The sequence below is a fragment of the Fistularia commersonii genome, chromosome 5 (genome assembly GCF_037954325.1).
Source record: "Fistularia commersonii isolate RoL2024-O1a breed Wild chromosome 5, RoL_Fcom_v1.0, whole genome shotgun sequence".
Taxonomy (NCBI): domain Eukaryota; kingdom Metazoa; phylum Chordata; class Actinopteri; order Syngnathiformes; family Fistulariidae; genus Fistularia; species Fistularia commersonii.
In genome coordinates, this window is record NC_141288.1 from 5,786,648 (window position 1) to 5,807,500 (window position 20,853).

At 38.1% G+C, this 20,853-nt stretch overlaps 1 protein-coding gene across 1 annotated transcript; it reads right to left on the reverse strand.

Annotated features, from left to right (window-relative positions):
* Positions 1-1,273: 1,273 nt before the first annotated feature.
* pah (phenylalanine hydroxylase) lies at positions 1,274-18,474 on the reverse strand. Its single transcript, XM_086146626.1, has 13 exons — positions 18,318-18,474; positions 16,645-16,767; positions 11,349-11,532; positions 9,060-9,148; positions 8,513-8,580; positions 6,640-6,836; positions 6,146-6,281; positions 5,989-6,058; positions 5,505-5,561; positions 4,011-4,106; positions 2,325-2,458; positions 2,105-2,220; positions 1,274-1,763 (listed from the first exon to the last, which is right to left on the reverse strand). Exons 1-13 carry the CDS (start codon positions 18,387-18,389, stop codon positions 1,720-1,722), a joined length of 1,386 nt encoding a protein of 461 aa, XP_086002752.1. The 5' UTR covers positions 18,390-18,474; the 3' UTR covers positions 1,274-1,719.
* Positions 18,475-20,853: the final 2,379 nt, after the last annotated feature.

Sequence of the window (20,853 nt, forward strand, 5' to 3'; positions counted from 1 at the left end):
ACGTTTCCGTGTTTTAGGGCCCTCGTTGTGCGTCACGGTGTCACTTCGTCTCTCAGGAGACAAACTAGGCCTTATAGGGGTGAAAAAGGCTCAATTTTAAAAATAGAAAAATAAATAAACTAGCTATGACCTCTTCCAAGACAGAACGTGACAGGTTGTGTAAAATGGAAAACGTGGGAGTTACATATGTGTGTGTTTATGTATTTGTAAAAACACATTCAAGATTCTAAGCGTTTATTGTCACACGCACAGTAAAGAAACATGTTTCCCTGTGCAGTGAAATTCCTACTTTCCGCAATGCATTTGGATATGTGTTAAAAGGAAGAGTGTAAACATTATTCTAAATATGAATATGAACAGTGCAATAGCACAGTCTTAGTGCAATAAGACATTTGGGTGCAGCTTGGTGTGCAACTCACACCAAGCTCACAAGTTCAGGTGGAAGGATGAGTGCAATTTAACACGACACACTTAACATACACACACACTCTCTATAAACATATTCTTTCTATATAAGGTTTGTATATCTGTATATGTATATGTATACATGTAAAAATGCACACAGGCGCACACACATATATGTAAACAAACTGTAAAAATCTAGATTTTAAACCCAATCTATCAGACTATTTGGTGTTTGTGGGTTCAATTATATTTGCGTTATTATGGAGGCATAAACATGACACCTGAATGATTGTAATAAACACTCTTACGTAACTGAATGATTGTTTGTCTGTACATGTGGCGATCAGTCCAGGGTGTACCCCACCTCCCGTCCAATGACAGCTGGGATAGGCTCCAGTATCCCCTGTGAACCTGAGTGCAGGATAAGCGGCAGACGATGGATGGATGGATGATTTTTTGAATTTAATCACTGGGTGAGTAATAAAAGAAACAGCAACAAATATGCACGTACTGTGTTAACTTCTCTATATTTGAGGTGCACACACACACACAGACACACACAGACACACACAGACACACACACACACGCACACACACACACACACACACACACATATACTCACATACATACATATATATACACATACATATATATAGATATGAATATACACTGTATCTATTTTCAGATAAACTTAATCTATCAGTCTATTTGGCTTTCATGGATTCCTTTATTTATGTTATTATAAAGGTATTAACATGTTGGGATTTGAATGATACTTATAACAACATTCACATATTATTTATACAATCATCGATTTTTTTTCTTTTAATCAAATTACTGGCCGAGTAATAAAGGCAACAGCAAGACTTCGTTTTATTAGCAATTTATTTGTTTTATTTAAAACATCATGCATTGATGCCACATATTAGAATGAATGCTTAAAAAAGAGAAGCAGATTCATGCAGGTGTATATTGTTATATAATGGGAGGGAATTTAAATCTAAAACTCGCTCAAGTCACAGAGGGGATATTTATTGGCTATGACATGTTAATATCTGAAAAAAAAAAACATAGTTCAATAACACATATTTACTACTTTGATATTGACAGTAACTCTTTTGACTATGTCTACACATGCTATGTTATATTCAGTAAATGTAATACTTTTACTAATAATTGGATTGCAGTAATATTGTGGTTATTTGACTTGCATCTTTTCATTTTTTTAATACATAGGAAGCTAATTCGCAAGCATATTAAACATAACTTCCATTAACTTCAGAATAAATGGACGTCTCAGCTCAGTCACTGTGTCACTCCAGTTTCCGCAGAGCCTCACACAGTTTCCCCATTTCACCTGCAAAAAAGACATGAAAAGTTTTTAGTTACATTTTCTACCCAAATTTATTCTGAATTTTATGTCATTATTTGATGCATAAGCGGTTGACACTATGTATTTATAGCGTTGAGGGCAACTGCATTGCAAGACACTCTTTTGGGACAATACAGTTCATAGCAGTTAATAAATTGTTTGTCTCCTGCCGAATGACGCCATTTTATTTGGGCTGCAACTAGCTGGAAGCACAAAGTCCACATATGAGGACAAGTCAGACATAAGTGGACTGAAGTATAAGGTGTAGATGTCCTCATGTGAGGACTGAGGATCATCATGTTCACGGATATGGGGATGGAACATACTAATGATGCTGTCAGCCAGGTTGCTGAGCTGGTGGGTGTTGTCCAGCACCTCGATGCTCTGGGTGTAAGCGTTGTAACGCACGGTGAAGGGCCTGGGGATGGTGCCTGCGAATTTTCTGCGGACACAAAAAAGCACTTGAGCTCTCTCAGGTCAGGTTTGAAATTTGCAATCACTGAGATCGCAAATTTCAAACCTGACGCGTATAAACCCTTTTCGTACCTCACTCTCTCTTTGGCGTCCTCGAAGCTCTCTGCGACAAAGTAAACAGGCTGGTACTCTGTGATGGGGTATTTCTGGAGGCTAGTCTTATCTGGGTCGAAGGGGAGGAGCTTCGGCTGCTCCGTCAGGCAATACTACGAGTGCAAAATCAGATATTACGTATTAATACAAGTCTGTTATCTCAACTCCCGTTATGGCTGCAGCTAAACAGGAAGTGTAGAATTAATGTAGGAACTCTGCCGACTGCACATCCTCTGCTGACGGCGGCTGTTGTAACATGTGACCTGGATCATATCCTCTCCCTGCCCACATTTACCCAGTGAACCACTTCAGCGGCCCCCCGCTGGTGCGTGTCAAGGCCGCCTGCCCGACTCCCCCAGTGACACATTAAACCGGATCCCTGATGGAACACTAACCTACTGCTTGCGCTGCCGCCACTGTGCAACATGTAATAACAAGAGCAGCGGGAGGCAAAATCACAGGCAAGGCCAAACCAGTAGCCAGGTATTATCTGAGCAAAATGTAGTACATTAATTATATAACTGGGGGAGGCTGATTAACATTTACAATTTGTCTTGTAAGACTGATAAATTGCTATGAAACATCTATGGTGTGGGGTATTGATTTTCAGAAATCAAAAAAATTGTTATTTTTTTTAAATCAATTAAAATTGGAATATGACCACAGATGCCTTATTTTATTCATTGAAAAAAAAACTATTTTCTCTGTATTTCCTTCAAATTATTAACTGTTTGGTAAGTCCTAATTTTTAATTTCAGTTTTTGATAAGCATTTCATTGAGCCGTAGCTTTTTTGTTTCTTCCAAGAAAAATGATTTGGCGATTTGTTGTTGACTTTTAGTTGATTTGTTAGTGATTTTCAATTGAGGGGAGAGTGTGGAAAAGGGGTTGTATCAGGGGAATTGTGTGATACAAGAGTATCGGTTGGAATGAAACGGAGTGTGTGGAAGACAGTGGTGGTAAGGACATGATGATTGTCTTGTTTATAAGGGAAGGGAAAGACAGGAGGCAGAGATGATGTGGAGGTTCTCTTTGGGGGTGACGAGGATGGATAGGATCAGAGCGTGTTAGGTGTTTTAAAGATGGTTTAGATATGTACAGAGGAGGGATCTGGTCGGAACTGCCAGGCAGGAGGCCTAGAGGAAGACCAGAGAGGATTTTTTTGGGTGGAGTGAAAGAGGACATGAAGTGTGAGAGAAGAGGATGCAGAAGAGAGGGTTTGATTGCAGCCGAAAGGAAAAGAAGATTGCCATTTCCTCTTGATGTTCATTGTACAAGTGACGGCAGAGGGGTCAGAATGAATTAGCGCAATTCCCTAAAAATAACAGCTTAAAATCAGCATTCCAAAGGAATCGCCCCCCTCCCTAAAAATCTCTTTGAAAAACAATTATGTGTGCATTTCAGATGTGTCTGTCTGTTTGTACATGCGGAGAGGGGGTTTACCTGATTCAAACCAAGGAAAAAAAAAAAAAAAATTACATCTAATTAGAGCCACAGAATATTTAAGTTTGGAACAGCCCTTGTGTCTGGCTGCCATCATAAATCCTCCAGTTCAGCATCGTTTCAAGTGTTATCCAGTCGACTTTGTTTGTCGGTGTTTATCCAGCAGCCAGCTGAAGGAGCGTGGAAGGTGCGTTGGGCTATTCCCCCGGGAGGTGTCTCTCACCTGCAGCTCTCCGAAGGATGAGAGCAGTCCAGCTCCGTAAGCCTTTATCTCCGAGCCCTGCTTACACAGGCCGAACTCCACCGTGAACCAGTAGACCTGCCGACAGACGCAACCCTCATGAAATAAACTCCTGAGCGGAGCGAGCATTCTGTGAACACACAGCAGTAACTCCTCTTTGCATGCTCCAGAGGAACCTTTAGAAAAGTTCCACCGGATTACAAATAAAATATACATATAAACACTCGGAAGTCCAAGCAGCACTGGGTAATCATTGTGCCATTTTTTTTTTTTTTTGGGGGGGGGGGATTTTTCATTGGCAGTTTTTACTTGGACCGTGGAACTCTCACACAGATGTTTCGAAACCAGTGAAAGCAAAAACCATCACCACAGCGACCCAGATAGCAAAATGACTCTGTGACTCTGTGAAAAGCTGACAATCCCAAGTTATTTCTTGCTAGCTTTCAAGTATTTGTTGGCTAGTTCTTGTTTGCTTTTAGTCTTGTGATTGGATTGATTGGATGCCTTTCTGTCTAGTTTCTGGTACTTTCATTCTGGATTTCAGTGCAGTTATTTCCTGTTATTGATGGTATTTCTGACTGAAATTCGAAGGTGATTTTTGTTGATTTTCATGATCATTAATATCTACTGATTTTTAACAAATTATACTATTGGTAATACTATTGGTTAGCTCTCACCACACAGAAAAGGTCCCTTTTCTGAGTGGAGTTTGCACGCTCTGCCACGTGTCTACGCGGGTTTCCAATGGGTTCTCTGGTTTCCTCAGAGGTTTTCCTGCAGTCAAAAACAGGTTCATTGGATACCCTAAATTGCCCATGTGTGCAAATAAGAGGGTGAATGATTGTTTGCCTCCATATGACGTGTCAATGCAAAGGTGAATGGTTGCGCATCTCTTGTCCAATGACAACAGGGGTAAGCTGCTGGATAATAATAATAATTTGACTTTATAATCCATCATGGATGAACCATGAGCAGTAGTTTGCTGTCCACCAGTGCCTGGGGAGCAGTTAGGAGTTCAGTGTCTTACTCAAAAACACTTTGACACACTCGGGGGAACCAGGAATCAAACTGGAAATGTTTAGTTCCAAAGACAATTGCTCTACCGCCCCCAGATAATGAATGAATGAATGAATACATTCACGAGGAATAGATTATTAATAGAAAATTACATGACTATTCTTATGGTTTTGTAAGCAGACAAATTTGCTGCTGCCTGCTATCTTGATATGAGCAGGTGTGACTACATGTTAACTACAACCTTCTTTTCTTTCCAGAAACACATCATTTGCAGTAATTCCTCTTCCCTCAGTGATATTGATTATTCAGAGCATCCTTGATGTGCAAAAAATCCGAAAAGGTGTGTCTGTTAGTCAGTTTGCTTTAACGAATACTCTATCCCCTGACTGATATCTATCAGCACAATAAGACTGCTGAATATTTTGGCGAGAATTAATAACTGTTGTACACGGCACTTACAGTGGCGAGTTTTTCGATGTACTCGTCTGGAGCTCCGAGGGAGGCAAGACCGATTTCCTATTCAGAGAAAAGAATAGATTGGATAATAATCCAATTATCTACAGATTTCAGAGCAATGTCTACTAAGTGGGAATAAAGATTCAACAAACTATCAGGTGGTTACAAGAATACAATGTTCCTGGTATCTTGTTGATTTCTTATCTTTTTCCAAAAACTTTATCATGTCATATGATATTTTTTTCTGACATATTATAAACATTACAGCTAAAAAGGTATGTTATGGTATTAAAAAAAGGGAAAAACAATAATTATTTGTATAACTGTGTATTTTTCAGGAATACAGTTATATAACAGGCACATATATGTGTGTCTGTATACATTACAAATTTCTTCAAAATATAACCTCTTGGATGACCTGAGCTCTACATTTAGGCACACCCTAGGTATGCACACGGGTGCCTGTCAGGTATTTTTAATTGATTACCTGTGAGAACTGGGCAAAACTGGGATCAGCGAACAGAGGCACGTGTCCCAGGAGCTCATGGCAAATGTCCCTTTGAAACAAAACAAACTTAGTTCACATTTCCTTCGACGTGATATGCAATCTAAAACTGTCTGTCATGCGCCGAGGTAGGACTCACGGCTCAGGCGTATACGTGGGCTTGGAGCCGTGACGGATGTACTGCGTGGAATGGAAGACCCGGAAGGCGAGTCCAGCAAGGAAATCCCGGGACGAGAGGAGGCCGGCCACCGGGCGGAGCCGGAAGCCGGTGCAAGCTGTGAGCAGATCACACAGTATAAAAGAGGAGTGGGCTGAGTAGGAGCAGTGTGTATTTATGCGTTTGTCCATGTGTGGGTGATAGGAAGTGGGGCATTTATAAAGCCTCTTTCTGATAAGTTGTTCCTAAAACGCATGACTGAAAAGATAATTTGTGATTTCTTCCAAACTAAAACCATAGACAATGTAACATACTAATCAAAAAAAGGCAATTTCTTAGCTATTCTACTGGCACCTCATCTAATGATATATTCTGGTCGTGGACCAGATCACTGGTCTGTGTTACATCCTTTGCTTTATCAATAACAGCTGCCTTAATTTACCATAAAATTTATACACATTGACTCAGAGACTTACACTGCAAGAAGCGGGAGACGTCTTCCAGCTGCGGGATATTGTCCTGCCTGTACCCGCAGTATTTCTCCAGCAGGGGAAAGACCCGGTTGTGCTCGCGGCAGGCGTGAGTCGGGTAGAGGGTCTTCAGCTCCTTGAACACCGTTCCCCATGTGGCCTTCTCATCCTCTGTGTACTCCACCCTTGGGATGACTTGGCCACTGACACACACACACACACACACACACACACACACACACACAAAACCAAGTTTGACACTCGTAATCTAATTTTAACAGAGTTGAAGACCAGCCATTTATATCAGTCAACAACAACAAAAAATGTAGCAGTGGTCCAAAATGAGAATTAGAATTAGAAACACTTTCAATATGAAATAAATTCTATTACTCCAAGAGGGAATTGGGTAAATATTGAAATGTGGAATATAAATAGATTACTGTAATTAGGCAATATTGTTTTGATTAGACATTTTCTTAGGACTTTTTGTTATTTTTTTTTTCCTTTCATTGTGGTGTATGTGCTAACAGAATAATTTGTATTCCATAACTTTGTATTTTCACTTGAATGTGAATTTATCATAATTCTTATGATTATTATAAGCGCTTCGGCCTCACAGCACGAAGGACCCTGGTTCGATTTCGACAAGTAGAGCTTTGCATATTCACCCCCATGTCTGCGTGGGTTTCCTCCGAGTTGTCGGTTTCCTCCCACAGCAGTTTAATTGGAAATAATTGGGGAAATTGTCCCGAATGAGTGAGTGAATGATTGTTTGCCTATTTATATGGAACTGCGATTGACTGGCAAGTGGTCCTCTTGCCTGATAACAGCTGGGATAGGCTCCAGCATCCCCTGATTATTATTATCATTATTGCTTTTATTATTATTATTATTATTATTATTATTGTTATTATCAATTATAACAATAATAAATACATACTAAATTAAAATGAAAATAGAAGCGTGCGTCAGTTTTTTATGCTGATTGGTCTATAGATGTGTCAATAATTTTATCTTCACGGCTCATTGGCCAATTAGAAGACAAGCGCTTAATCATCAGCAGTGTTTTTTTATATTGTCACAATTCGGGAGGTCAAGTGTAGTACTTTTTCTATTTTTTAAAGCAACGAAAATGATGCCAGTACTTATGCCAAAACCACACAAATGAAAATTTATGTGTTTGTGAAGCAAAGAAATCCCCTGGCCTCGTCTGCTCCGCTAACTGACGTCTTTCCAGTATCCTGCCATCACCATCATAGCTAACTTGTAACTGGTATGAACACTTAGTTAACTAGCTTCACTGCTAACTAGCTAACTAGCTATTGGAAAAATGCGGGTTTGCCGAAAAAGTAAGCTGTTTGCTCTCATCTCACTGTCAGGAAAGAAGCAGGTATGATAAAGCGAGTGAAGATCACACGAATAAAGGAAGATGATAATTGGATTTCATTCATGAAAACTGGCCACTGTGAGAAAAACATTCTCGTGTGAATTTTATACCATTCACTACAGGCTTGTGTAAGATTCAATCTGGTTTTCTCTCGTTACTGTTTGTTGTTGTGGTAGTAGACAAACATTCATCGTCAGAATAGTTTGTTTGTTTATTGATTACATGGTAAAGTGTGGTTGGAGTAAAGGTTTTTCATTTAATGTACACTGGCTTTTTTGACCTTTTCTGATATTGAGAATATCGTTCTATGTTTTAGATTATTTTGCAAAGTTTGAAACTGATTTGAGATCATTGGTTCTACATATTTTGGAGATTACCCCCATAGTTTCTTCTAATTCCCTCAACACTAAAAATTGAGTTTCTCCTCTCTTGCCATGTAAGATACTAGAGATAAACATGCAGATTCAGATGAAATGTTACAAGAGTATTTACTGTCTGTATTTGTAGGCGATGTCAGCAAACTCCTTCCTGCGGGCCCTATAGATCGGGTCGGTGAAGCCCTGGACACACACAGACACACATGCACACACACGCGCACAAAGGACAACCATGTTAGATCTCATGAGCAGGGCCGACACTCATCACAAAATCAAAGCGAGGAAATCCTCCGCTGAAGCCAAACCCTGTGGCCTTTGACAGCATTATGCACTCCGTCCATAACAAGAGCACAAAAATACATATTCAAATCAAGCCTTTGTAGAGTGTTTTTCAGATTATGATGAATACATTTTGCTTTAATGGTGATGGCAAAAGGGAGCAATTATCTATAATTATAGGGGCTCAATTAAAGCAATGACATCAATTTGTGTTGCCCAGATAGTTTCCATTAGAATAGCGGCTGAGTGCGGCCTGTCATCTCTGCAGGCCCGCTTTCATAAGACATGAGCAGACACACAAACACACACTCACGCTCACACACACACACACAGGCGGAGGAAGGATGTTGCAGGAGGACAGTGACGGATGAGTCAGTCCTTACCGGGTGATCGGCATCCAGCTCGGAACCGTAACTGAGGATCTGGTTTGCGAAACGGTCCAGGTCCTGGATGTCATTAGGGAACCATGGCACTGTAAAGTAAAAATAGTTACTAAATAGCCCTAATTAAGGTTTTTGTGTTTATTTTTTTATGTACTTTATTAAGTATGTACTCAATTGAAACTGCAAGGTGTTGAAAAGGTGAAATCTTATGAAGCTTTTGAGAGGCTATGTTAGGACATGAACCCAAATTTATTTTCAGACACTTTTGTTTTGCAAGTGATATGGGTAAAATACAATTTTTTCACTTTTAAATCAAGTAGTTTTTGTTGCATTTTTTTTGGGGGGGGGGGTGATCCTTGATGAAGGAAATGCACTTAAATGTTTCTTAAATTGTTGGCAAAATTCTATTCATATGGTAAGAATAAGCTGTTCCTTACCTAGAAAGGACCAAGTAGTAAAAAAAAAATGCATTCTTTATTCTTGTGAGCTGACTATTCCTGTTTTTGATTTATAGTTTGACAGGAATCTGTCCATCTGTTTCGAATGTGTTGACTTAACATACATGAAAAAGCAGCGTATATCAGAAATAAAATAATAGTAAGATGTAACATGAATTCTGTAGGGTTGTTGAAAGTATAAGTGCAAACCTTTGTGTTTATTCCAAGTTTATTAATCTGATCATCTGAGTACAGAGATGACTGTATAAATGTGCTGTGTAAATGAATCTGACGTGACTTGATAAGTACAGTACAGACTTGATGATGAAGATGTGCAGCCTAAAGGATATTCAGTGCCTTGGCATGTTGACACTCAGCAGAGCAGCCACAGACAACATCTGCTTGTTCATACGGATTTATGACAGTCAAAAACACTGAGGCCCCCTCATTAATCTACATTTGTGCAGTGTGGTCCCGCCCGGGGGCCGAGGGGAGGCCCCTGCCTGGCTCCTCCATAAACAGGCCGTCTCTAAAACAGGACGTAAATACCCATCGTCCACTTGACCCTGGCCAGCGGTGTCTTTGCCATGGTGGCCCCGTCCGTCTCAGCCCGCTGTGACCTTGGCTTGCTCTGTTAGTCTGTGATTGAGACACTGAGACTTCTGTTCCCATGAGGCCTGTTGGCCCCCAGTAACCAAACTAATGTCATTCTGGAAACAACTAATAAAGGGGTCGAGATTCGGACGGAGAGCCATCCGTCTCGCCGTTGACTCGTTGGACATCCATTAGCCAGTCTGGCTGCGGGACAAGACGCCAAACGCTAAATGCACTGTCTAAGCTACGCTGTATATTTTTTTCTAAAGAATATATATATAAATCAGATGAAATTAGGTTATTGAAAGTATGTAGGGTCAAACGTGAAACCATAATTTTTACATTTGTGGACAAGTATAGTCACACATTGAAGTCATGAATGAGCACAACACATTGCATTAATTATCATTCGTTCGCACCTCATCTCATAAATAACTCCTGCCTTGACATAATTTTCTTTCATAACTGCACGTTCAGTAATGTTAGTTTGTATATAAATATCAATTAAAGAATCGTGGAGACGAAACATCAGGGCAGATTGTAATGAACCACTTGCTATTTTCTCTTTTTATTGAACATAGAGGTTTTCTTTCAGCTGTTGTTTTGTTCTTTATTTGTTAAAAATAGGAGGCTGAATTGGTAAATTTTAAGTAAAGAGTTATTTAACTAATCCACTGTTAATACATGATACTGATAATAAGTGAAATTATTTTTTATTCAAAGGTTTACCAAAATCAGGACTTTTTAGTACTTGATAATTATAGAAAAGAATAATTTAATTGATTAAAATATGGAAATAAATAAAATTTGTATTGTTTCTTAGCAGCTCCTTTATTACATAATTTTAAAAAAAGCTATTACATCAGTTTGTGTGATAAGGCATTGAAAACCCTATTTACTACTATACTTAATGATTTAAAGTTTCATGCTTTTTTAGCTTTTATAATTTTTTTTATTGCATAACCATATTAGTATAAAGCTTTTGATTGTTTTTTCTAAATGAAACATTTTAAAATCTCATACATGTTTGATTGTCTTCTGCAAAAGTCAAAAAGAACAGTTTTTTAAATGTAGCAATTTTTATTATTTCGCTCCAAATTGGATCAGTTATATCACCGATGTCGTGTTTATGTCATGGAAGCTGCAGTTCTCATGATGGTGGATTGATGGCATTGTTTTTGCACAACCTCCTCGCTGTATTTATACACACACACACACGCACACACACACACACACACACACACAAAGATGCACTCACCTGTATCCTTTTGTTTGTTGCGTGACAGCTCATGGACATGGCCGCTGATCTGTGTGCGCAAGCCGTCAATGACCTCATCCAAGGCCTGGGTGCAATTGGAATCCACGTCGATGAAGAATTCATACTGCTCTTTGTTCAGCCGTGATGGACGCGACTCGATGTGCGTCAGATTGATGCCTTTCTCCTGCGGTTCAAAGAGAAGGAAGACTTTGGTGAGGCCGCACTTGATCTCTGTTTGTCCGACTTTGTTAGAGAGGACACTGAAAGATACACTTGGGCCGGACGCGCAGATCAGAAAAAAAGATACATTGATATTATTTTTGTTCTAAGGGGGAAAATATAGCATGGCGCTGACTGTTAAATCCACCTAATTACCTTGAATTGAAAGGCAATTTTTCAAAGATAATCTTTAACTTATATTTTTTTAGGGGTTACTAATGGGGTATTTAATCATGACATTTTCAACAAGAGAACCATTTTCGTGTGTGTATTTGGAGTAAAGTTACTCAAAAAATCCCAAGATTTGATTTGGAAATAGACCCGTGATTTCACTCGGATGTCTTCTACATGAGCTCTTCGAGACATTAAATTAATAATACATAAATTCAGGTTTCAAGGGTCATTCATATTTGACTTTGAGTTAATATTTGAGTTGCCAACCTTTACCTTTAACTTTTCAAGGAAAAATTAAGGCTTGGACATAAGATTTCAGACCTAGCTTTGAATTATAAAACAATGACTTGATTCCACAGCTATTCTTAAAGGAAATTTAAAGTGTTATATTGGCCTACCCTGCAGCACTACTGTTGGGTGACCACTGGGGGGAGTCATTTGGCCACTAAAGTGATGGCTACTGAGACCTCTTTGACCTGTTGCCTTCTCTGCTCTTTGACTTCCAGGCACATTATCATGCAACATGCATGAATAAATCCTGCCTCATTTTATTTTGTGAAAACACAAGCATGAACTCCCCCCCCTCGCAAATATGAAGTGGTCAGATTGCTGAGAGGATCTGGATTGTGCTGGAAAACATCTCTCAGGGCAAATTACAAGCACAAAAATGTGTTTCAATGACGGTTTTTGGGGAGGGAGAGGGAGTAAGTGGTTCTCTCTCTTTGATAGGTTGAGTGAAGAGATGGAGGCGTGAACAGTGGTACCTCCCATTTTTCTCCCATCTGGATCCTATTCTGTTTTTCACGGTTTAGGGGCCATGTGGCCCCCTGTCCCCTGGCCTTGAAGTTACTAGCTAGCAGATGCAAAAATGATTGAAAGATTCACTTCTTTACAGATATATTGTCTGCATTTTGAAGGATAAAATGTTCATCTTTTGCAATTAAAACATTTAATTAATGCAATTATGGTCCTATAGGGAGGAAATCTGTCACTAACTTTCACTCAAAAGCCATATGTAAATGCTTTTGGTTTAGCTAATTTTTTAAGCATATTGTGATTTTATCTATTACCCGATATCTATTTAACAAGTCAATACACTTTAGGTTCAGATATGTTTTGCTAGAATTTAAGAAACAAAAACAAAACAAAGCAAAGCAAGGGATTTATGCAAAAATCATGCAGATTAATCAAAATGTTTAAGTTAATGGTAAACATGTCAACAAAAAAAAAAAAAATCGAAAAAAAATACTAAAATTAAAATCAATCTATTTGTAAAACTTAAATATAAAAATATGTTGGACATTATCAAAGATTACTAAAAATTGTTTGAATTTAAGAAATGGGTTAAAAGTGAGTACGCTTAATCTCCTTTAGAACAGATTATATTCCTATAATCTGTGCGGTGCAGTTCGACTGATCTCTTAAAAGCAGCTGATTCAGATGATGAAGGACTGACTCTAAGACAAGAAAGAGCTGCAGTTTAATCCACTGAGTATTGTATTGTCTTAATATATATATTAAAATTTATATTAAATTCCACTCCTTAGGAAGTATGTAAAATATTCTTCTCAGTTTTAAAAAATAGCATTAAATGATTCTGGTTTTTAGTTTCATACAAAGGTGCCCCATCATACTTGACATTTCTATGCTCTGTAATAATTTCTGTTGACTAACTTTTTAAATGCTTTTCAAAGGTTTACTTTCTATATGTCACTAATGGAAAATAGATTTGGGGGCAGATCGCAATTTGTTTCTCTGTACAAATACAGTTTAAGTATTGAGATATATAAAATTATATCTTATCAGTTTCAAGTATAATGTATGATAAAAGTAAACTTAAATTTCCCTTTGCTTCTACCACCAATCTTGAGCCAGGTTATTTATTTTTCTTCTACATTCAGTGCATGGGATCAGAAGGATCTTCAGCAGGATTTAATTAGTTCCATTTCAGAAAAAAAAAAGTTTAAGTTGACTTATATGATTGTTTCAGCCATCCATTCCTGCGCCAGCTTAACATGTCCAACCCTTAGTCCTAACTCCGGGGTCATGTTTACAGATTTCTGTACCCCTCCAAACTTTCTATTTATGCTTTATGGCAGGCGACATCAATCAGGTGTTCCCTTGACCTTGGTACCAGGTCAAGGTCGCTGCATGGATCTGATTGGTCACATGAAACCCATGCTGCTGTGTCACATGCGGTGGGGTTGGTGGGATAAAATATGTTTGGGGAGGGGAGGCTATGAGTGAAATATGGAGATGAGACACTGAAAGAATGGAAACGAGCGTTAAGCTGCCCAGCCTAAACGTAAACACATGCCTTCGCTTTAAAGTTTATTCGAAAAACAAGGGTTCCACTTCAAAGTTGTGATTTCGATCCCTCGAGGAGAATTCACAGGGGGATACTGAGGATTTTGGGCGTCATTTGGCCCAGTTTTATTGAAGGGCCAGGAAGATGATAGAAGGGGGAGGATATTGGGGGGTGGAGCAGGGGGAGTATCGGCAGAGTCGGCGCTTATAGGTTCAAAGTTGGCTCCAGTTGTTTACTGCTGCATTTGCAGAGCTGATTTTGGCACAAACTCAGTATTGATTCCCTGCCTGTGTTCACTACAGCCATTAATTAAAGCAAAAAGGTGAAAAGAATTCCCGCAGACACGTATGCCTTCGTTCATTATAACTTGTTCTCACATCAAAATATGTCAGAGGAGCATTTAAATTGTTTTTTTCTGCATGTTGTCAAATCCCGACATTGAGACTGTTGAAGTTTAACTAATCTGTATTTACTATAACTCTGTAAACTGGATGTGTATAAAGTCACGTACACACACAGATGGTTTGGACTGATAACACAGGATAAATAAATGAATGGCACGTACGTTGATGACAAGCCAGATATTCAGAGGATTAAGAGTGACTATTTATTGGCCTAAAGGCAGCCATTTCCTCATATGAGCTATTATCTAAAAGTATTATTGCTACAAAATGCAATTATTTTCTCTGAAAAGGTACTTATTTATGAACTTGTCTCTTAAAGAACTTTTATGCAAGCCAGTTCTCTAAAACATTAACATATGACTTAATAGCAATGAAATGTAAAATATCAACCTTATTTATTATCATTATTATTATTTTTACCTTTTTTTTATCAGCACAAATTGAATTTTGGCACTGTAACACAGCGTCAGAAAACTGTGACTTTTCAAAAAGTTGTTTCATATAGCATCTTATCCATATTAAGAGGAAAGGCCTGTCTATTCTGTTAGCTGCATTGCAGTGTTAACTAGCATTGTGCTAGTTAGCTTAGCACAATGAATACTATCCTACAGTAGCCCGCTTCCATCAAAGATATATACAAGTACCTCAAAGGTTGAACAGTTCATTTTGTAATTTATTTACAAAATTATTCACAACATTAAAAAAAGGAATTTGAAATTGAGGTATAGTTTTCTATTCCCAGTGTACAAGCAGGAATAATTTCTCGACAGGATGTTTGACGTTGTAAACTGAGCCAAGTGATACCCAAGTTACAACATCATGTGCTGATTCTTAAAAAAATACCAATTCCTGATTTACCACATTGTTAGGCGGCAGGTTTTAAGAAGCTAACCATCTACTTAACTTCATTCAGAAAACAGGGTTTTGTCAAATGTTAATCCGGCTTTTTAATCTAAATGACAGCACCTCTAATAGCTAACTCTATACCACAGCGAAAGCACAAGTTTTGTCATTTTGCATAAAAGTAGAGTGGATTGACTGGAATGTTAATCTGGTGATTTTTACTGGAGTTCGAATACCATATGCTGCCCTTCCTTGAGCTAAGCTAATCGGCAGAAGTTGGATTTCTTGTTCCCGTTTAGACACCCAGTGAAGGGCATCTCCTTTCACATTAAAAGAAAAACAGTGGGTTACTTGAACTTCAAGTTCAATAGCAACCGATTTATATTAATATTTTGCCATGACTAAAATATTGATTAGGGCGTCTGCTTCAGAGCAAGACGCTCCCTGGTTTACTTCTGACAGGGGGCCCTTCTGTTTGGAATTTGCATGTTCTCCCCGGATTATTCTGTTTCCTCCTGCATAAGGTACGGCAAGCAAAGACTGCCCAGATGTGCAATTGAGAACGAATGGTTGTGTGTCTTGATCTTTGGCCCTGCGGTCAGCTGGTGACATCCTCCAGGAAACAAACACAAAAAACTGATATTGCGTTTATATCAACAGCTCTATTACTTTTAAATATGGCATGAAGGAAACTGGGAGGGTCTGGTTAAACTCACAATAATGGGAATTGTTAGAATGTACTTTTGTTTCCCCCAGCTAACTAAAATCAGCATAACTCAACATTTGCTCTTCAGATATTGCTATCAGCAGTGTTATTAGTCAAATTTTTTTTTTTTTTGTTTGCTTCATTAACTGGTAAACGTGTAGCCAAACGCCTTTGACTTCAATAAAGGATACCTGACCTGAAATGCCGCTGAACTGACTGCCAAGAACCATGTTTTTGAACAATGTTGAGGTGATTCTTAGACAAAAAATGTATTTTTACAAGCCCCCCACAGAGACAAACCTCTCAAACAGGAGAGATAATTTGATGAGTCGCTCTGCAAACTGAGCAAAGTCATAGTGTTTTCTTTAGTTAGTTAGTTAGACTAGTTACTTTGAGGTCCAATATACTTCTAACAACTGAGCAACACATTCCTGCTCCGTTCTCAGCTGTTTCTGTTTCTAATTTCTTCGTTTTAATGGATTTCACTGTCTAATAACCAAATCACGAGTGAGACCATTAAGATGTTTGACTGCACTGCATGTGAGCTACTGTGGTGTTTTAGCCCGACGGCAATGAATTTTTCGATACGGAAACATGTCAGGTGACCGCTGACCTGAATGGCACTGCAAAGAATGTTATTACCTCGAAAAGCCTAAGAGCCTTCGCTAAAGCCCCGACTTCCTCTTTCAGGGAGAAGATGCAGGAGATCACTTCGGACTTCTTGCTGGTGTCCTCCTCCAAATACATGGAACCCCTCCTCCTTCCCTGGAAAAAACGCAGGACAAACCAAAGCGCAGAAGTACGGAGGCATGAATACATTTCACTTCCTGAGACCACTTTATTTGTCTTTTATATGTCTCCTATCTGTCGATTATTTAGGTCATGGCACTAAAAACTTCAGTCAATAATTTTCTTCTTCAAAGAAGCCTCTTGGAGAAAAGATTTGAAAAGATAAGCCAAGTCCAAGTTTTTGATGTAGCTTGCTTTGGTCCATCTAGCAGGCGTAAAAAGTCCCTTTATATGATGGCAAAAGGTCAAAGTGAGATAGAATTCAGTGCTAAGAAGAGACAACTCAGAATATCAGCCATGAATGTAGTTCTATTTGATGCCAGTCAGTAAGGAAAGTATCATTTGCTACTGATCATGGATAAAAATGCCATTTGTTGTACTTAGTTTAGACAGACTTCGTCATTCGGTACACAGCAGGTGAGTACAGAACGAAATTTCCTTTGCAAAGGCATCATCCTTACAGTATCCAGATAAATATGAAATTGTTCCTACAAAAGCTACGCTAAGCTTTACGAAAACAAAAACTGTTGCTGTTCCTGACTGACTTTCATAAGTTTACAGTTGTACTTAGAAATGACCACAAATCAGCAGGGATGATCGATTGTTTTGGGTTCTGAGCCTCTCGCAACTCTCCCAAGTTCAAGTGATGCCACATGTTGGGGAAATGCCATGGAATCCCAGTCAAAAGCTGGGGATTTCTGCATTTCCAAACACCTGAAGCCCTCATGCCTTTGAAAGTTGCAGGAGTACGTGTCCTATAAATCAGAGGAGCTTGAACCCAAAGGGAAAAACAGATTCTCTAAATCCTAAAGTTATTAATTATTGTATCAATATTGTGCCACACAATGACATCTGTAGAAACCAAAGATATATCAAACATATCTATATGATAATATGAAATATGAACATTTTTGGACTAAATTATATTAATACACAGTACTATATTCATGTTATGATCCTGAGTTAATTTTATTTTATGCTCTTATCAAGAGCAACCCAGGTCATGAGTTGTTTTTCTTTTTCTTTTTTTTGTGAAACACCTTCTAATCTGATTAATCTTAATATAACTGTGATCTAGATTACAAATATTTTAATAATATTTTTAATATTTTAATATATTCATAATATCACTAGAACTGGATCCAAGCTAAGCAATCTTACAGATGACTGAAAATGATACTAAATGAAAACTCCAATCTTTGGTTCCATCCACCTATAAACTCTTTCAGACTAAATAACAATAAATAAATTACTTCAAATGTCACTTTACAAACTGATTAATTCCCCCCTGTTTTTACAGTCTGTTTTAGTTATATCAGCAGTTTCCTTTCACCGATGTTTTTTTTTTCCAGCTCTTGTCTGCTCTTGTTCCCAGATTGTTCTAGTAAGGAGAAGCTATTTCACCCGCGTAACATTTTTAAAGGTGAGTTACACAAAGTATGTCATAAAAAAAAAAAAAAAAAAAATGTATCTCTGCATTTTCATTCTTAAAGCCTTGAAAATCCCCGGATGCTGTTGATATTTACCCCTGAGCCTGAATCTTCTGTTTCTGCATTGGTGCTGTAGTTCCCGTTGATTTTCTTATAAGCCGCGTCCATCCTCTCCTGTCCTGGTCTCTTCAGGTAATCAGTCTGCACTGATGCTGAACAACTGGCTTCAGTAGAATTTCTCTTGAGGATCTCTCCTCTCTGATTTTTTTTTTTTTTTTTTGGTAAGCCAGGTCACGTGACACCACACCCCCCAACTGTCACGGGACTCTTGTTGTGAAACAGAAATTTTGCCCATGTGGTTCTCGTTGAGGTTATGTGAGTTGTAAATGTTTTACAGCTTTTTTTTTTTTTTTTTAATGCATGTATCGGTGTGTGTGCATTTATTTGTCATTGTGTGTATTACATTCCAGATGTACATTCCGATTCCAGATATTACCATATGAAACAAAAAGTCAAGTCTGAGCCATCCTGAGCAATCGGCACGGCTCCCAGTTAGCGGTTCAATGACCGTAGAGTTCCAGACTTTACTTGAACACACTTATTTAAAGTGAGGTAAAATCGGCAAAGTGTTTCATTGTTCCTGTCTAACTGTCAAAAAACAAAACAAAATGTACAGAGTGCCTCCCCCATATAATTTTCTGTGGATTGTAAAGGAGCTCAGGGTCCCATAGTTCTAGCTATTCCAGAAAAAATAGAAATTTGCCCGACAGAATGTGGCATAATTTCCTGCTCCACTTAAAAAAAAAATAAAAATCAGTCACTATATTCTTTACATATTTAAATTTATTAATATATAAATATAATTTTTTTTTTTTCCCAGGAAAATGTTTTTCCAGGTTTTATTCGTCATTTTGTGTGGATTAACGTCAGGTAATCAAACAGCCTCTTGAAAAATGGGAAAGAGAGGGAGGCTATCTGGTGGTAAGAATAAGAATAAGAATAAGAATAAGAATAAGAATAAGAATAAGAATAAGAATAAGAATAAGAATAAGAATAAGAATAAGAATAAGAATAAGAATAAGAATAAGAATAAGAATAAGAATAAGAATAAGAATAAGAATAATAAGAACAACTTTATTTATCCTAAAGGAAATTGTTGTGCCAGAGTTTCAAGTAAAACATAACAATAATAAATAATAGTAGGAAATTGTATAAACAGTATAAAAAAGGGTGAGAAGAAGAAATAAAAATAAAACAATAAAGTGTCTAAGTAACAATTCAAGGCTATAAAGTGTCTTGAGGTCTTAAGTACCAGGTAAAAGATAAGGAGTACACAAGAGTATGAAAAAATATAGCACATGCAGCTGAAATGAAATATTGCAAGGATAGAATTTAGGTTAGTACCACTTGAAGTCAGTTGCAAATAGGTTTTCAATGTTTTCAAACCATGTATGCGTAGTGTTGCGTACTCTACGACTTCAGTTGTTTTCCTGAAAACTTGGAAAACAATTGCCACTTGTTAAAAACAAGTTAATGTATTATGAGAGCGAGACTAATACCAAGAAATTTTCACACCTTTCAGCAATGGAGAAAGCTATTTGTTGTTAACACATTCTTCATATTGTTATATTTTACATATGTATTCTGCACACAGGGTTGCCAGTCACCTATCAGTCATGTTTTTGGACAGTGGGTGGAATTGAGGGTCCAAGCATGCAGAACGTGCAAACTACGCCATATTGTAACAGGTAATCTTTCAGTGCATTAATCATGACATCAAGATCCAGCCCATTTTGTCCCTCAATCCTGAAAAATCTCTGGAAATGTGAAAGTTTAGTTGATCATTTTTTTATTTTTTATTTTTATTTTCACGCATGGAGAATCTCGGAAACTTCCTAGTTAATTCAGTGAATGAGGGTCATTGGAAAACGTGGATGTTCTTAGAGATGCCTTGCAGCTGTTTCAAACACCACTGAATGAAAAGAATTCTGGTGTCTGGGAAAAAAAAAAACAGAATTTCATTGTCAATATTTACGTGCGCAAATATAAAAATTGGCACAATGCTGTGAGTTGTGGATCCTCAGTTTCGAATCGCTGATAATCTGTAAATTGATGTGTATTTACAAACGAGTAAATGTCAGATGTTTGACATGTGTGACTTGCCAGACCCTGATCCAAACCAACCTCTGCTATTTTTTTTGTACGCGGCTTCGGCAGAAAGATGTTTTCTCCAGTTCCCCAGGTTGGAATTGGGTTAATAATTGAGAAGTTGTCATCGTCCTATCAAAGGGCTCCTATGTTAACCCGTGTAACCAGTGTGTCAATATTAGCTGCTGCAACTTGGTTTCAGGGCAAATGACAAATCTGTCATGCCACACTGTTGTTTTTTTCTTAATGAAACGTCCTGTGGTTTTATCACCATGGTGCTGTGCTGGCTCTGGTCAATGGCAATTAGAAAGCCCCTGGAAAAAAAAAAAAAAAACGCAAAGATGTGAATTTATTGTGACTTTAACTGAAAGGCCGTAACAGCCCATTCAAACAAATTCATCTTTTGAAATCGCTTTTGTACTTTAACTTCAAAATTTTATTCATAAATCCAAATGCTTGAAACGCTGAAGGCCAGGGTACCATT

Excerpts from the sequence above, each read along its gene's own strand:
- pah (XM_086146626.1), bottom strand. The coding sequence starts at position 18,389 with ATGGACGCGGCTTATAAGAAAATCAACGGGAACTACAGCACCAATGCA. Across the intron at positions 9,149-11,348 it reads CAACAAACAAAAGGATACAG|TGCCATGGTTCCCTAATGAC; the intron begins GTGAGTGCATCT and ends TTTACTTTACAG. Across the intron at positions 8,581-9,059 it reads AGCTGGATGCCGATCACCCG|GGCTTCACCGACCCGATCTA; the intron begins GTAAGGACTGAC and ends GTGTGTGTCCAG.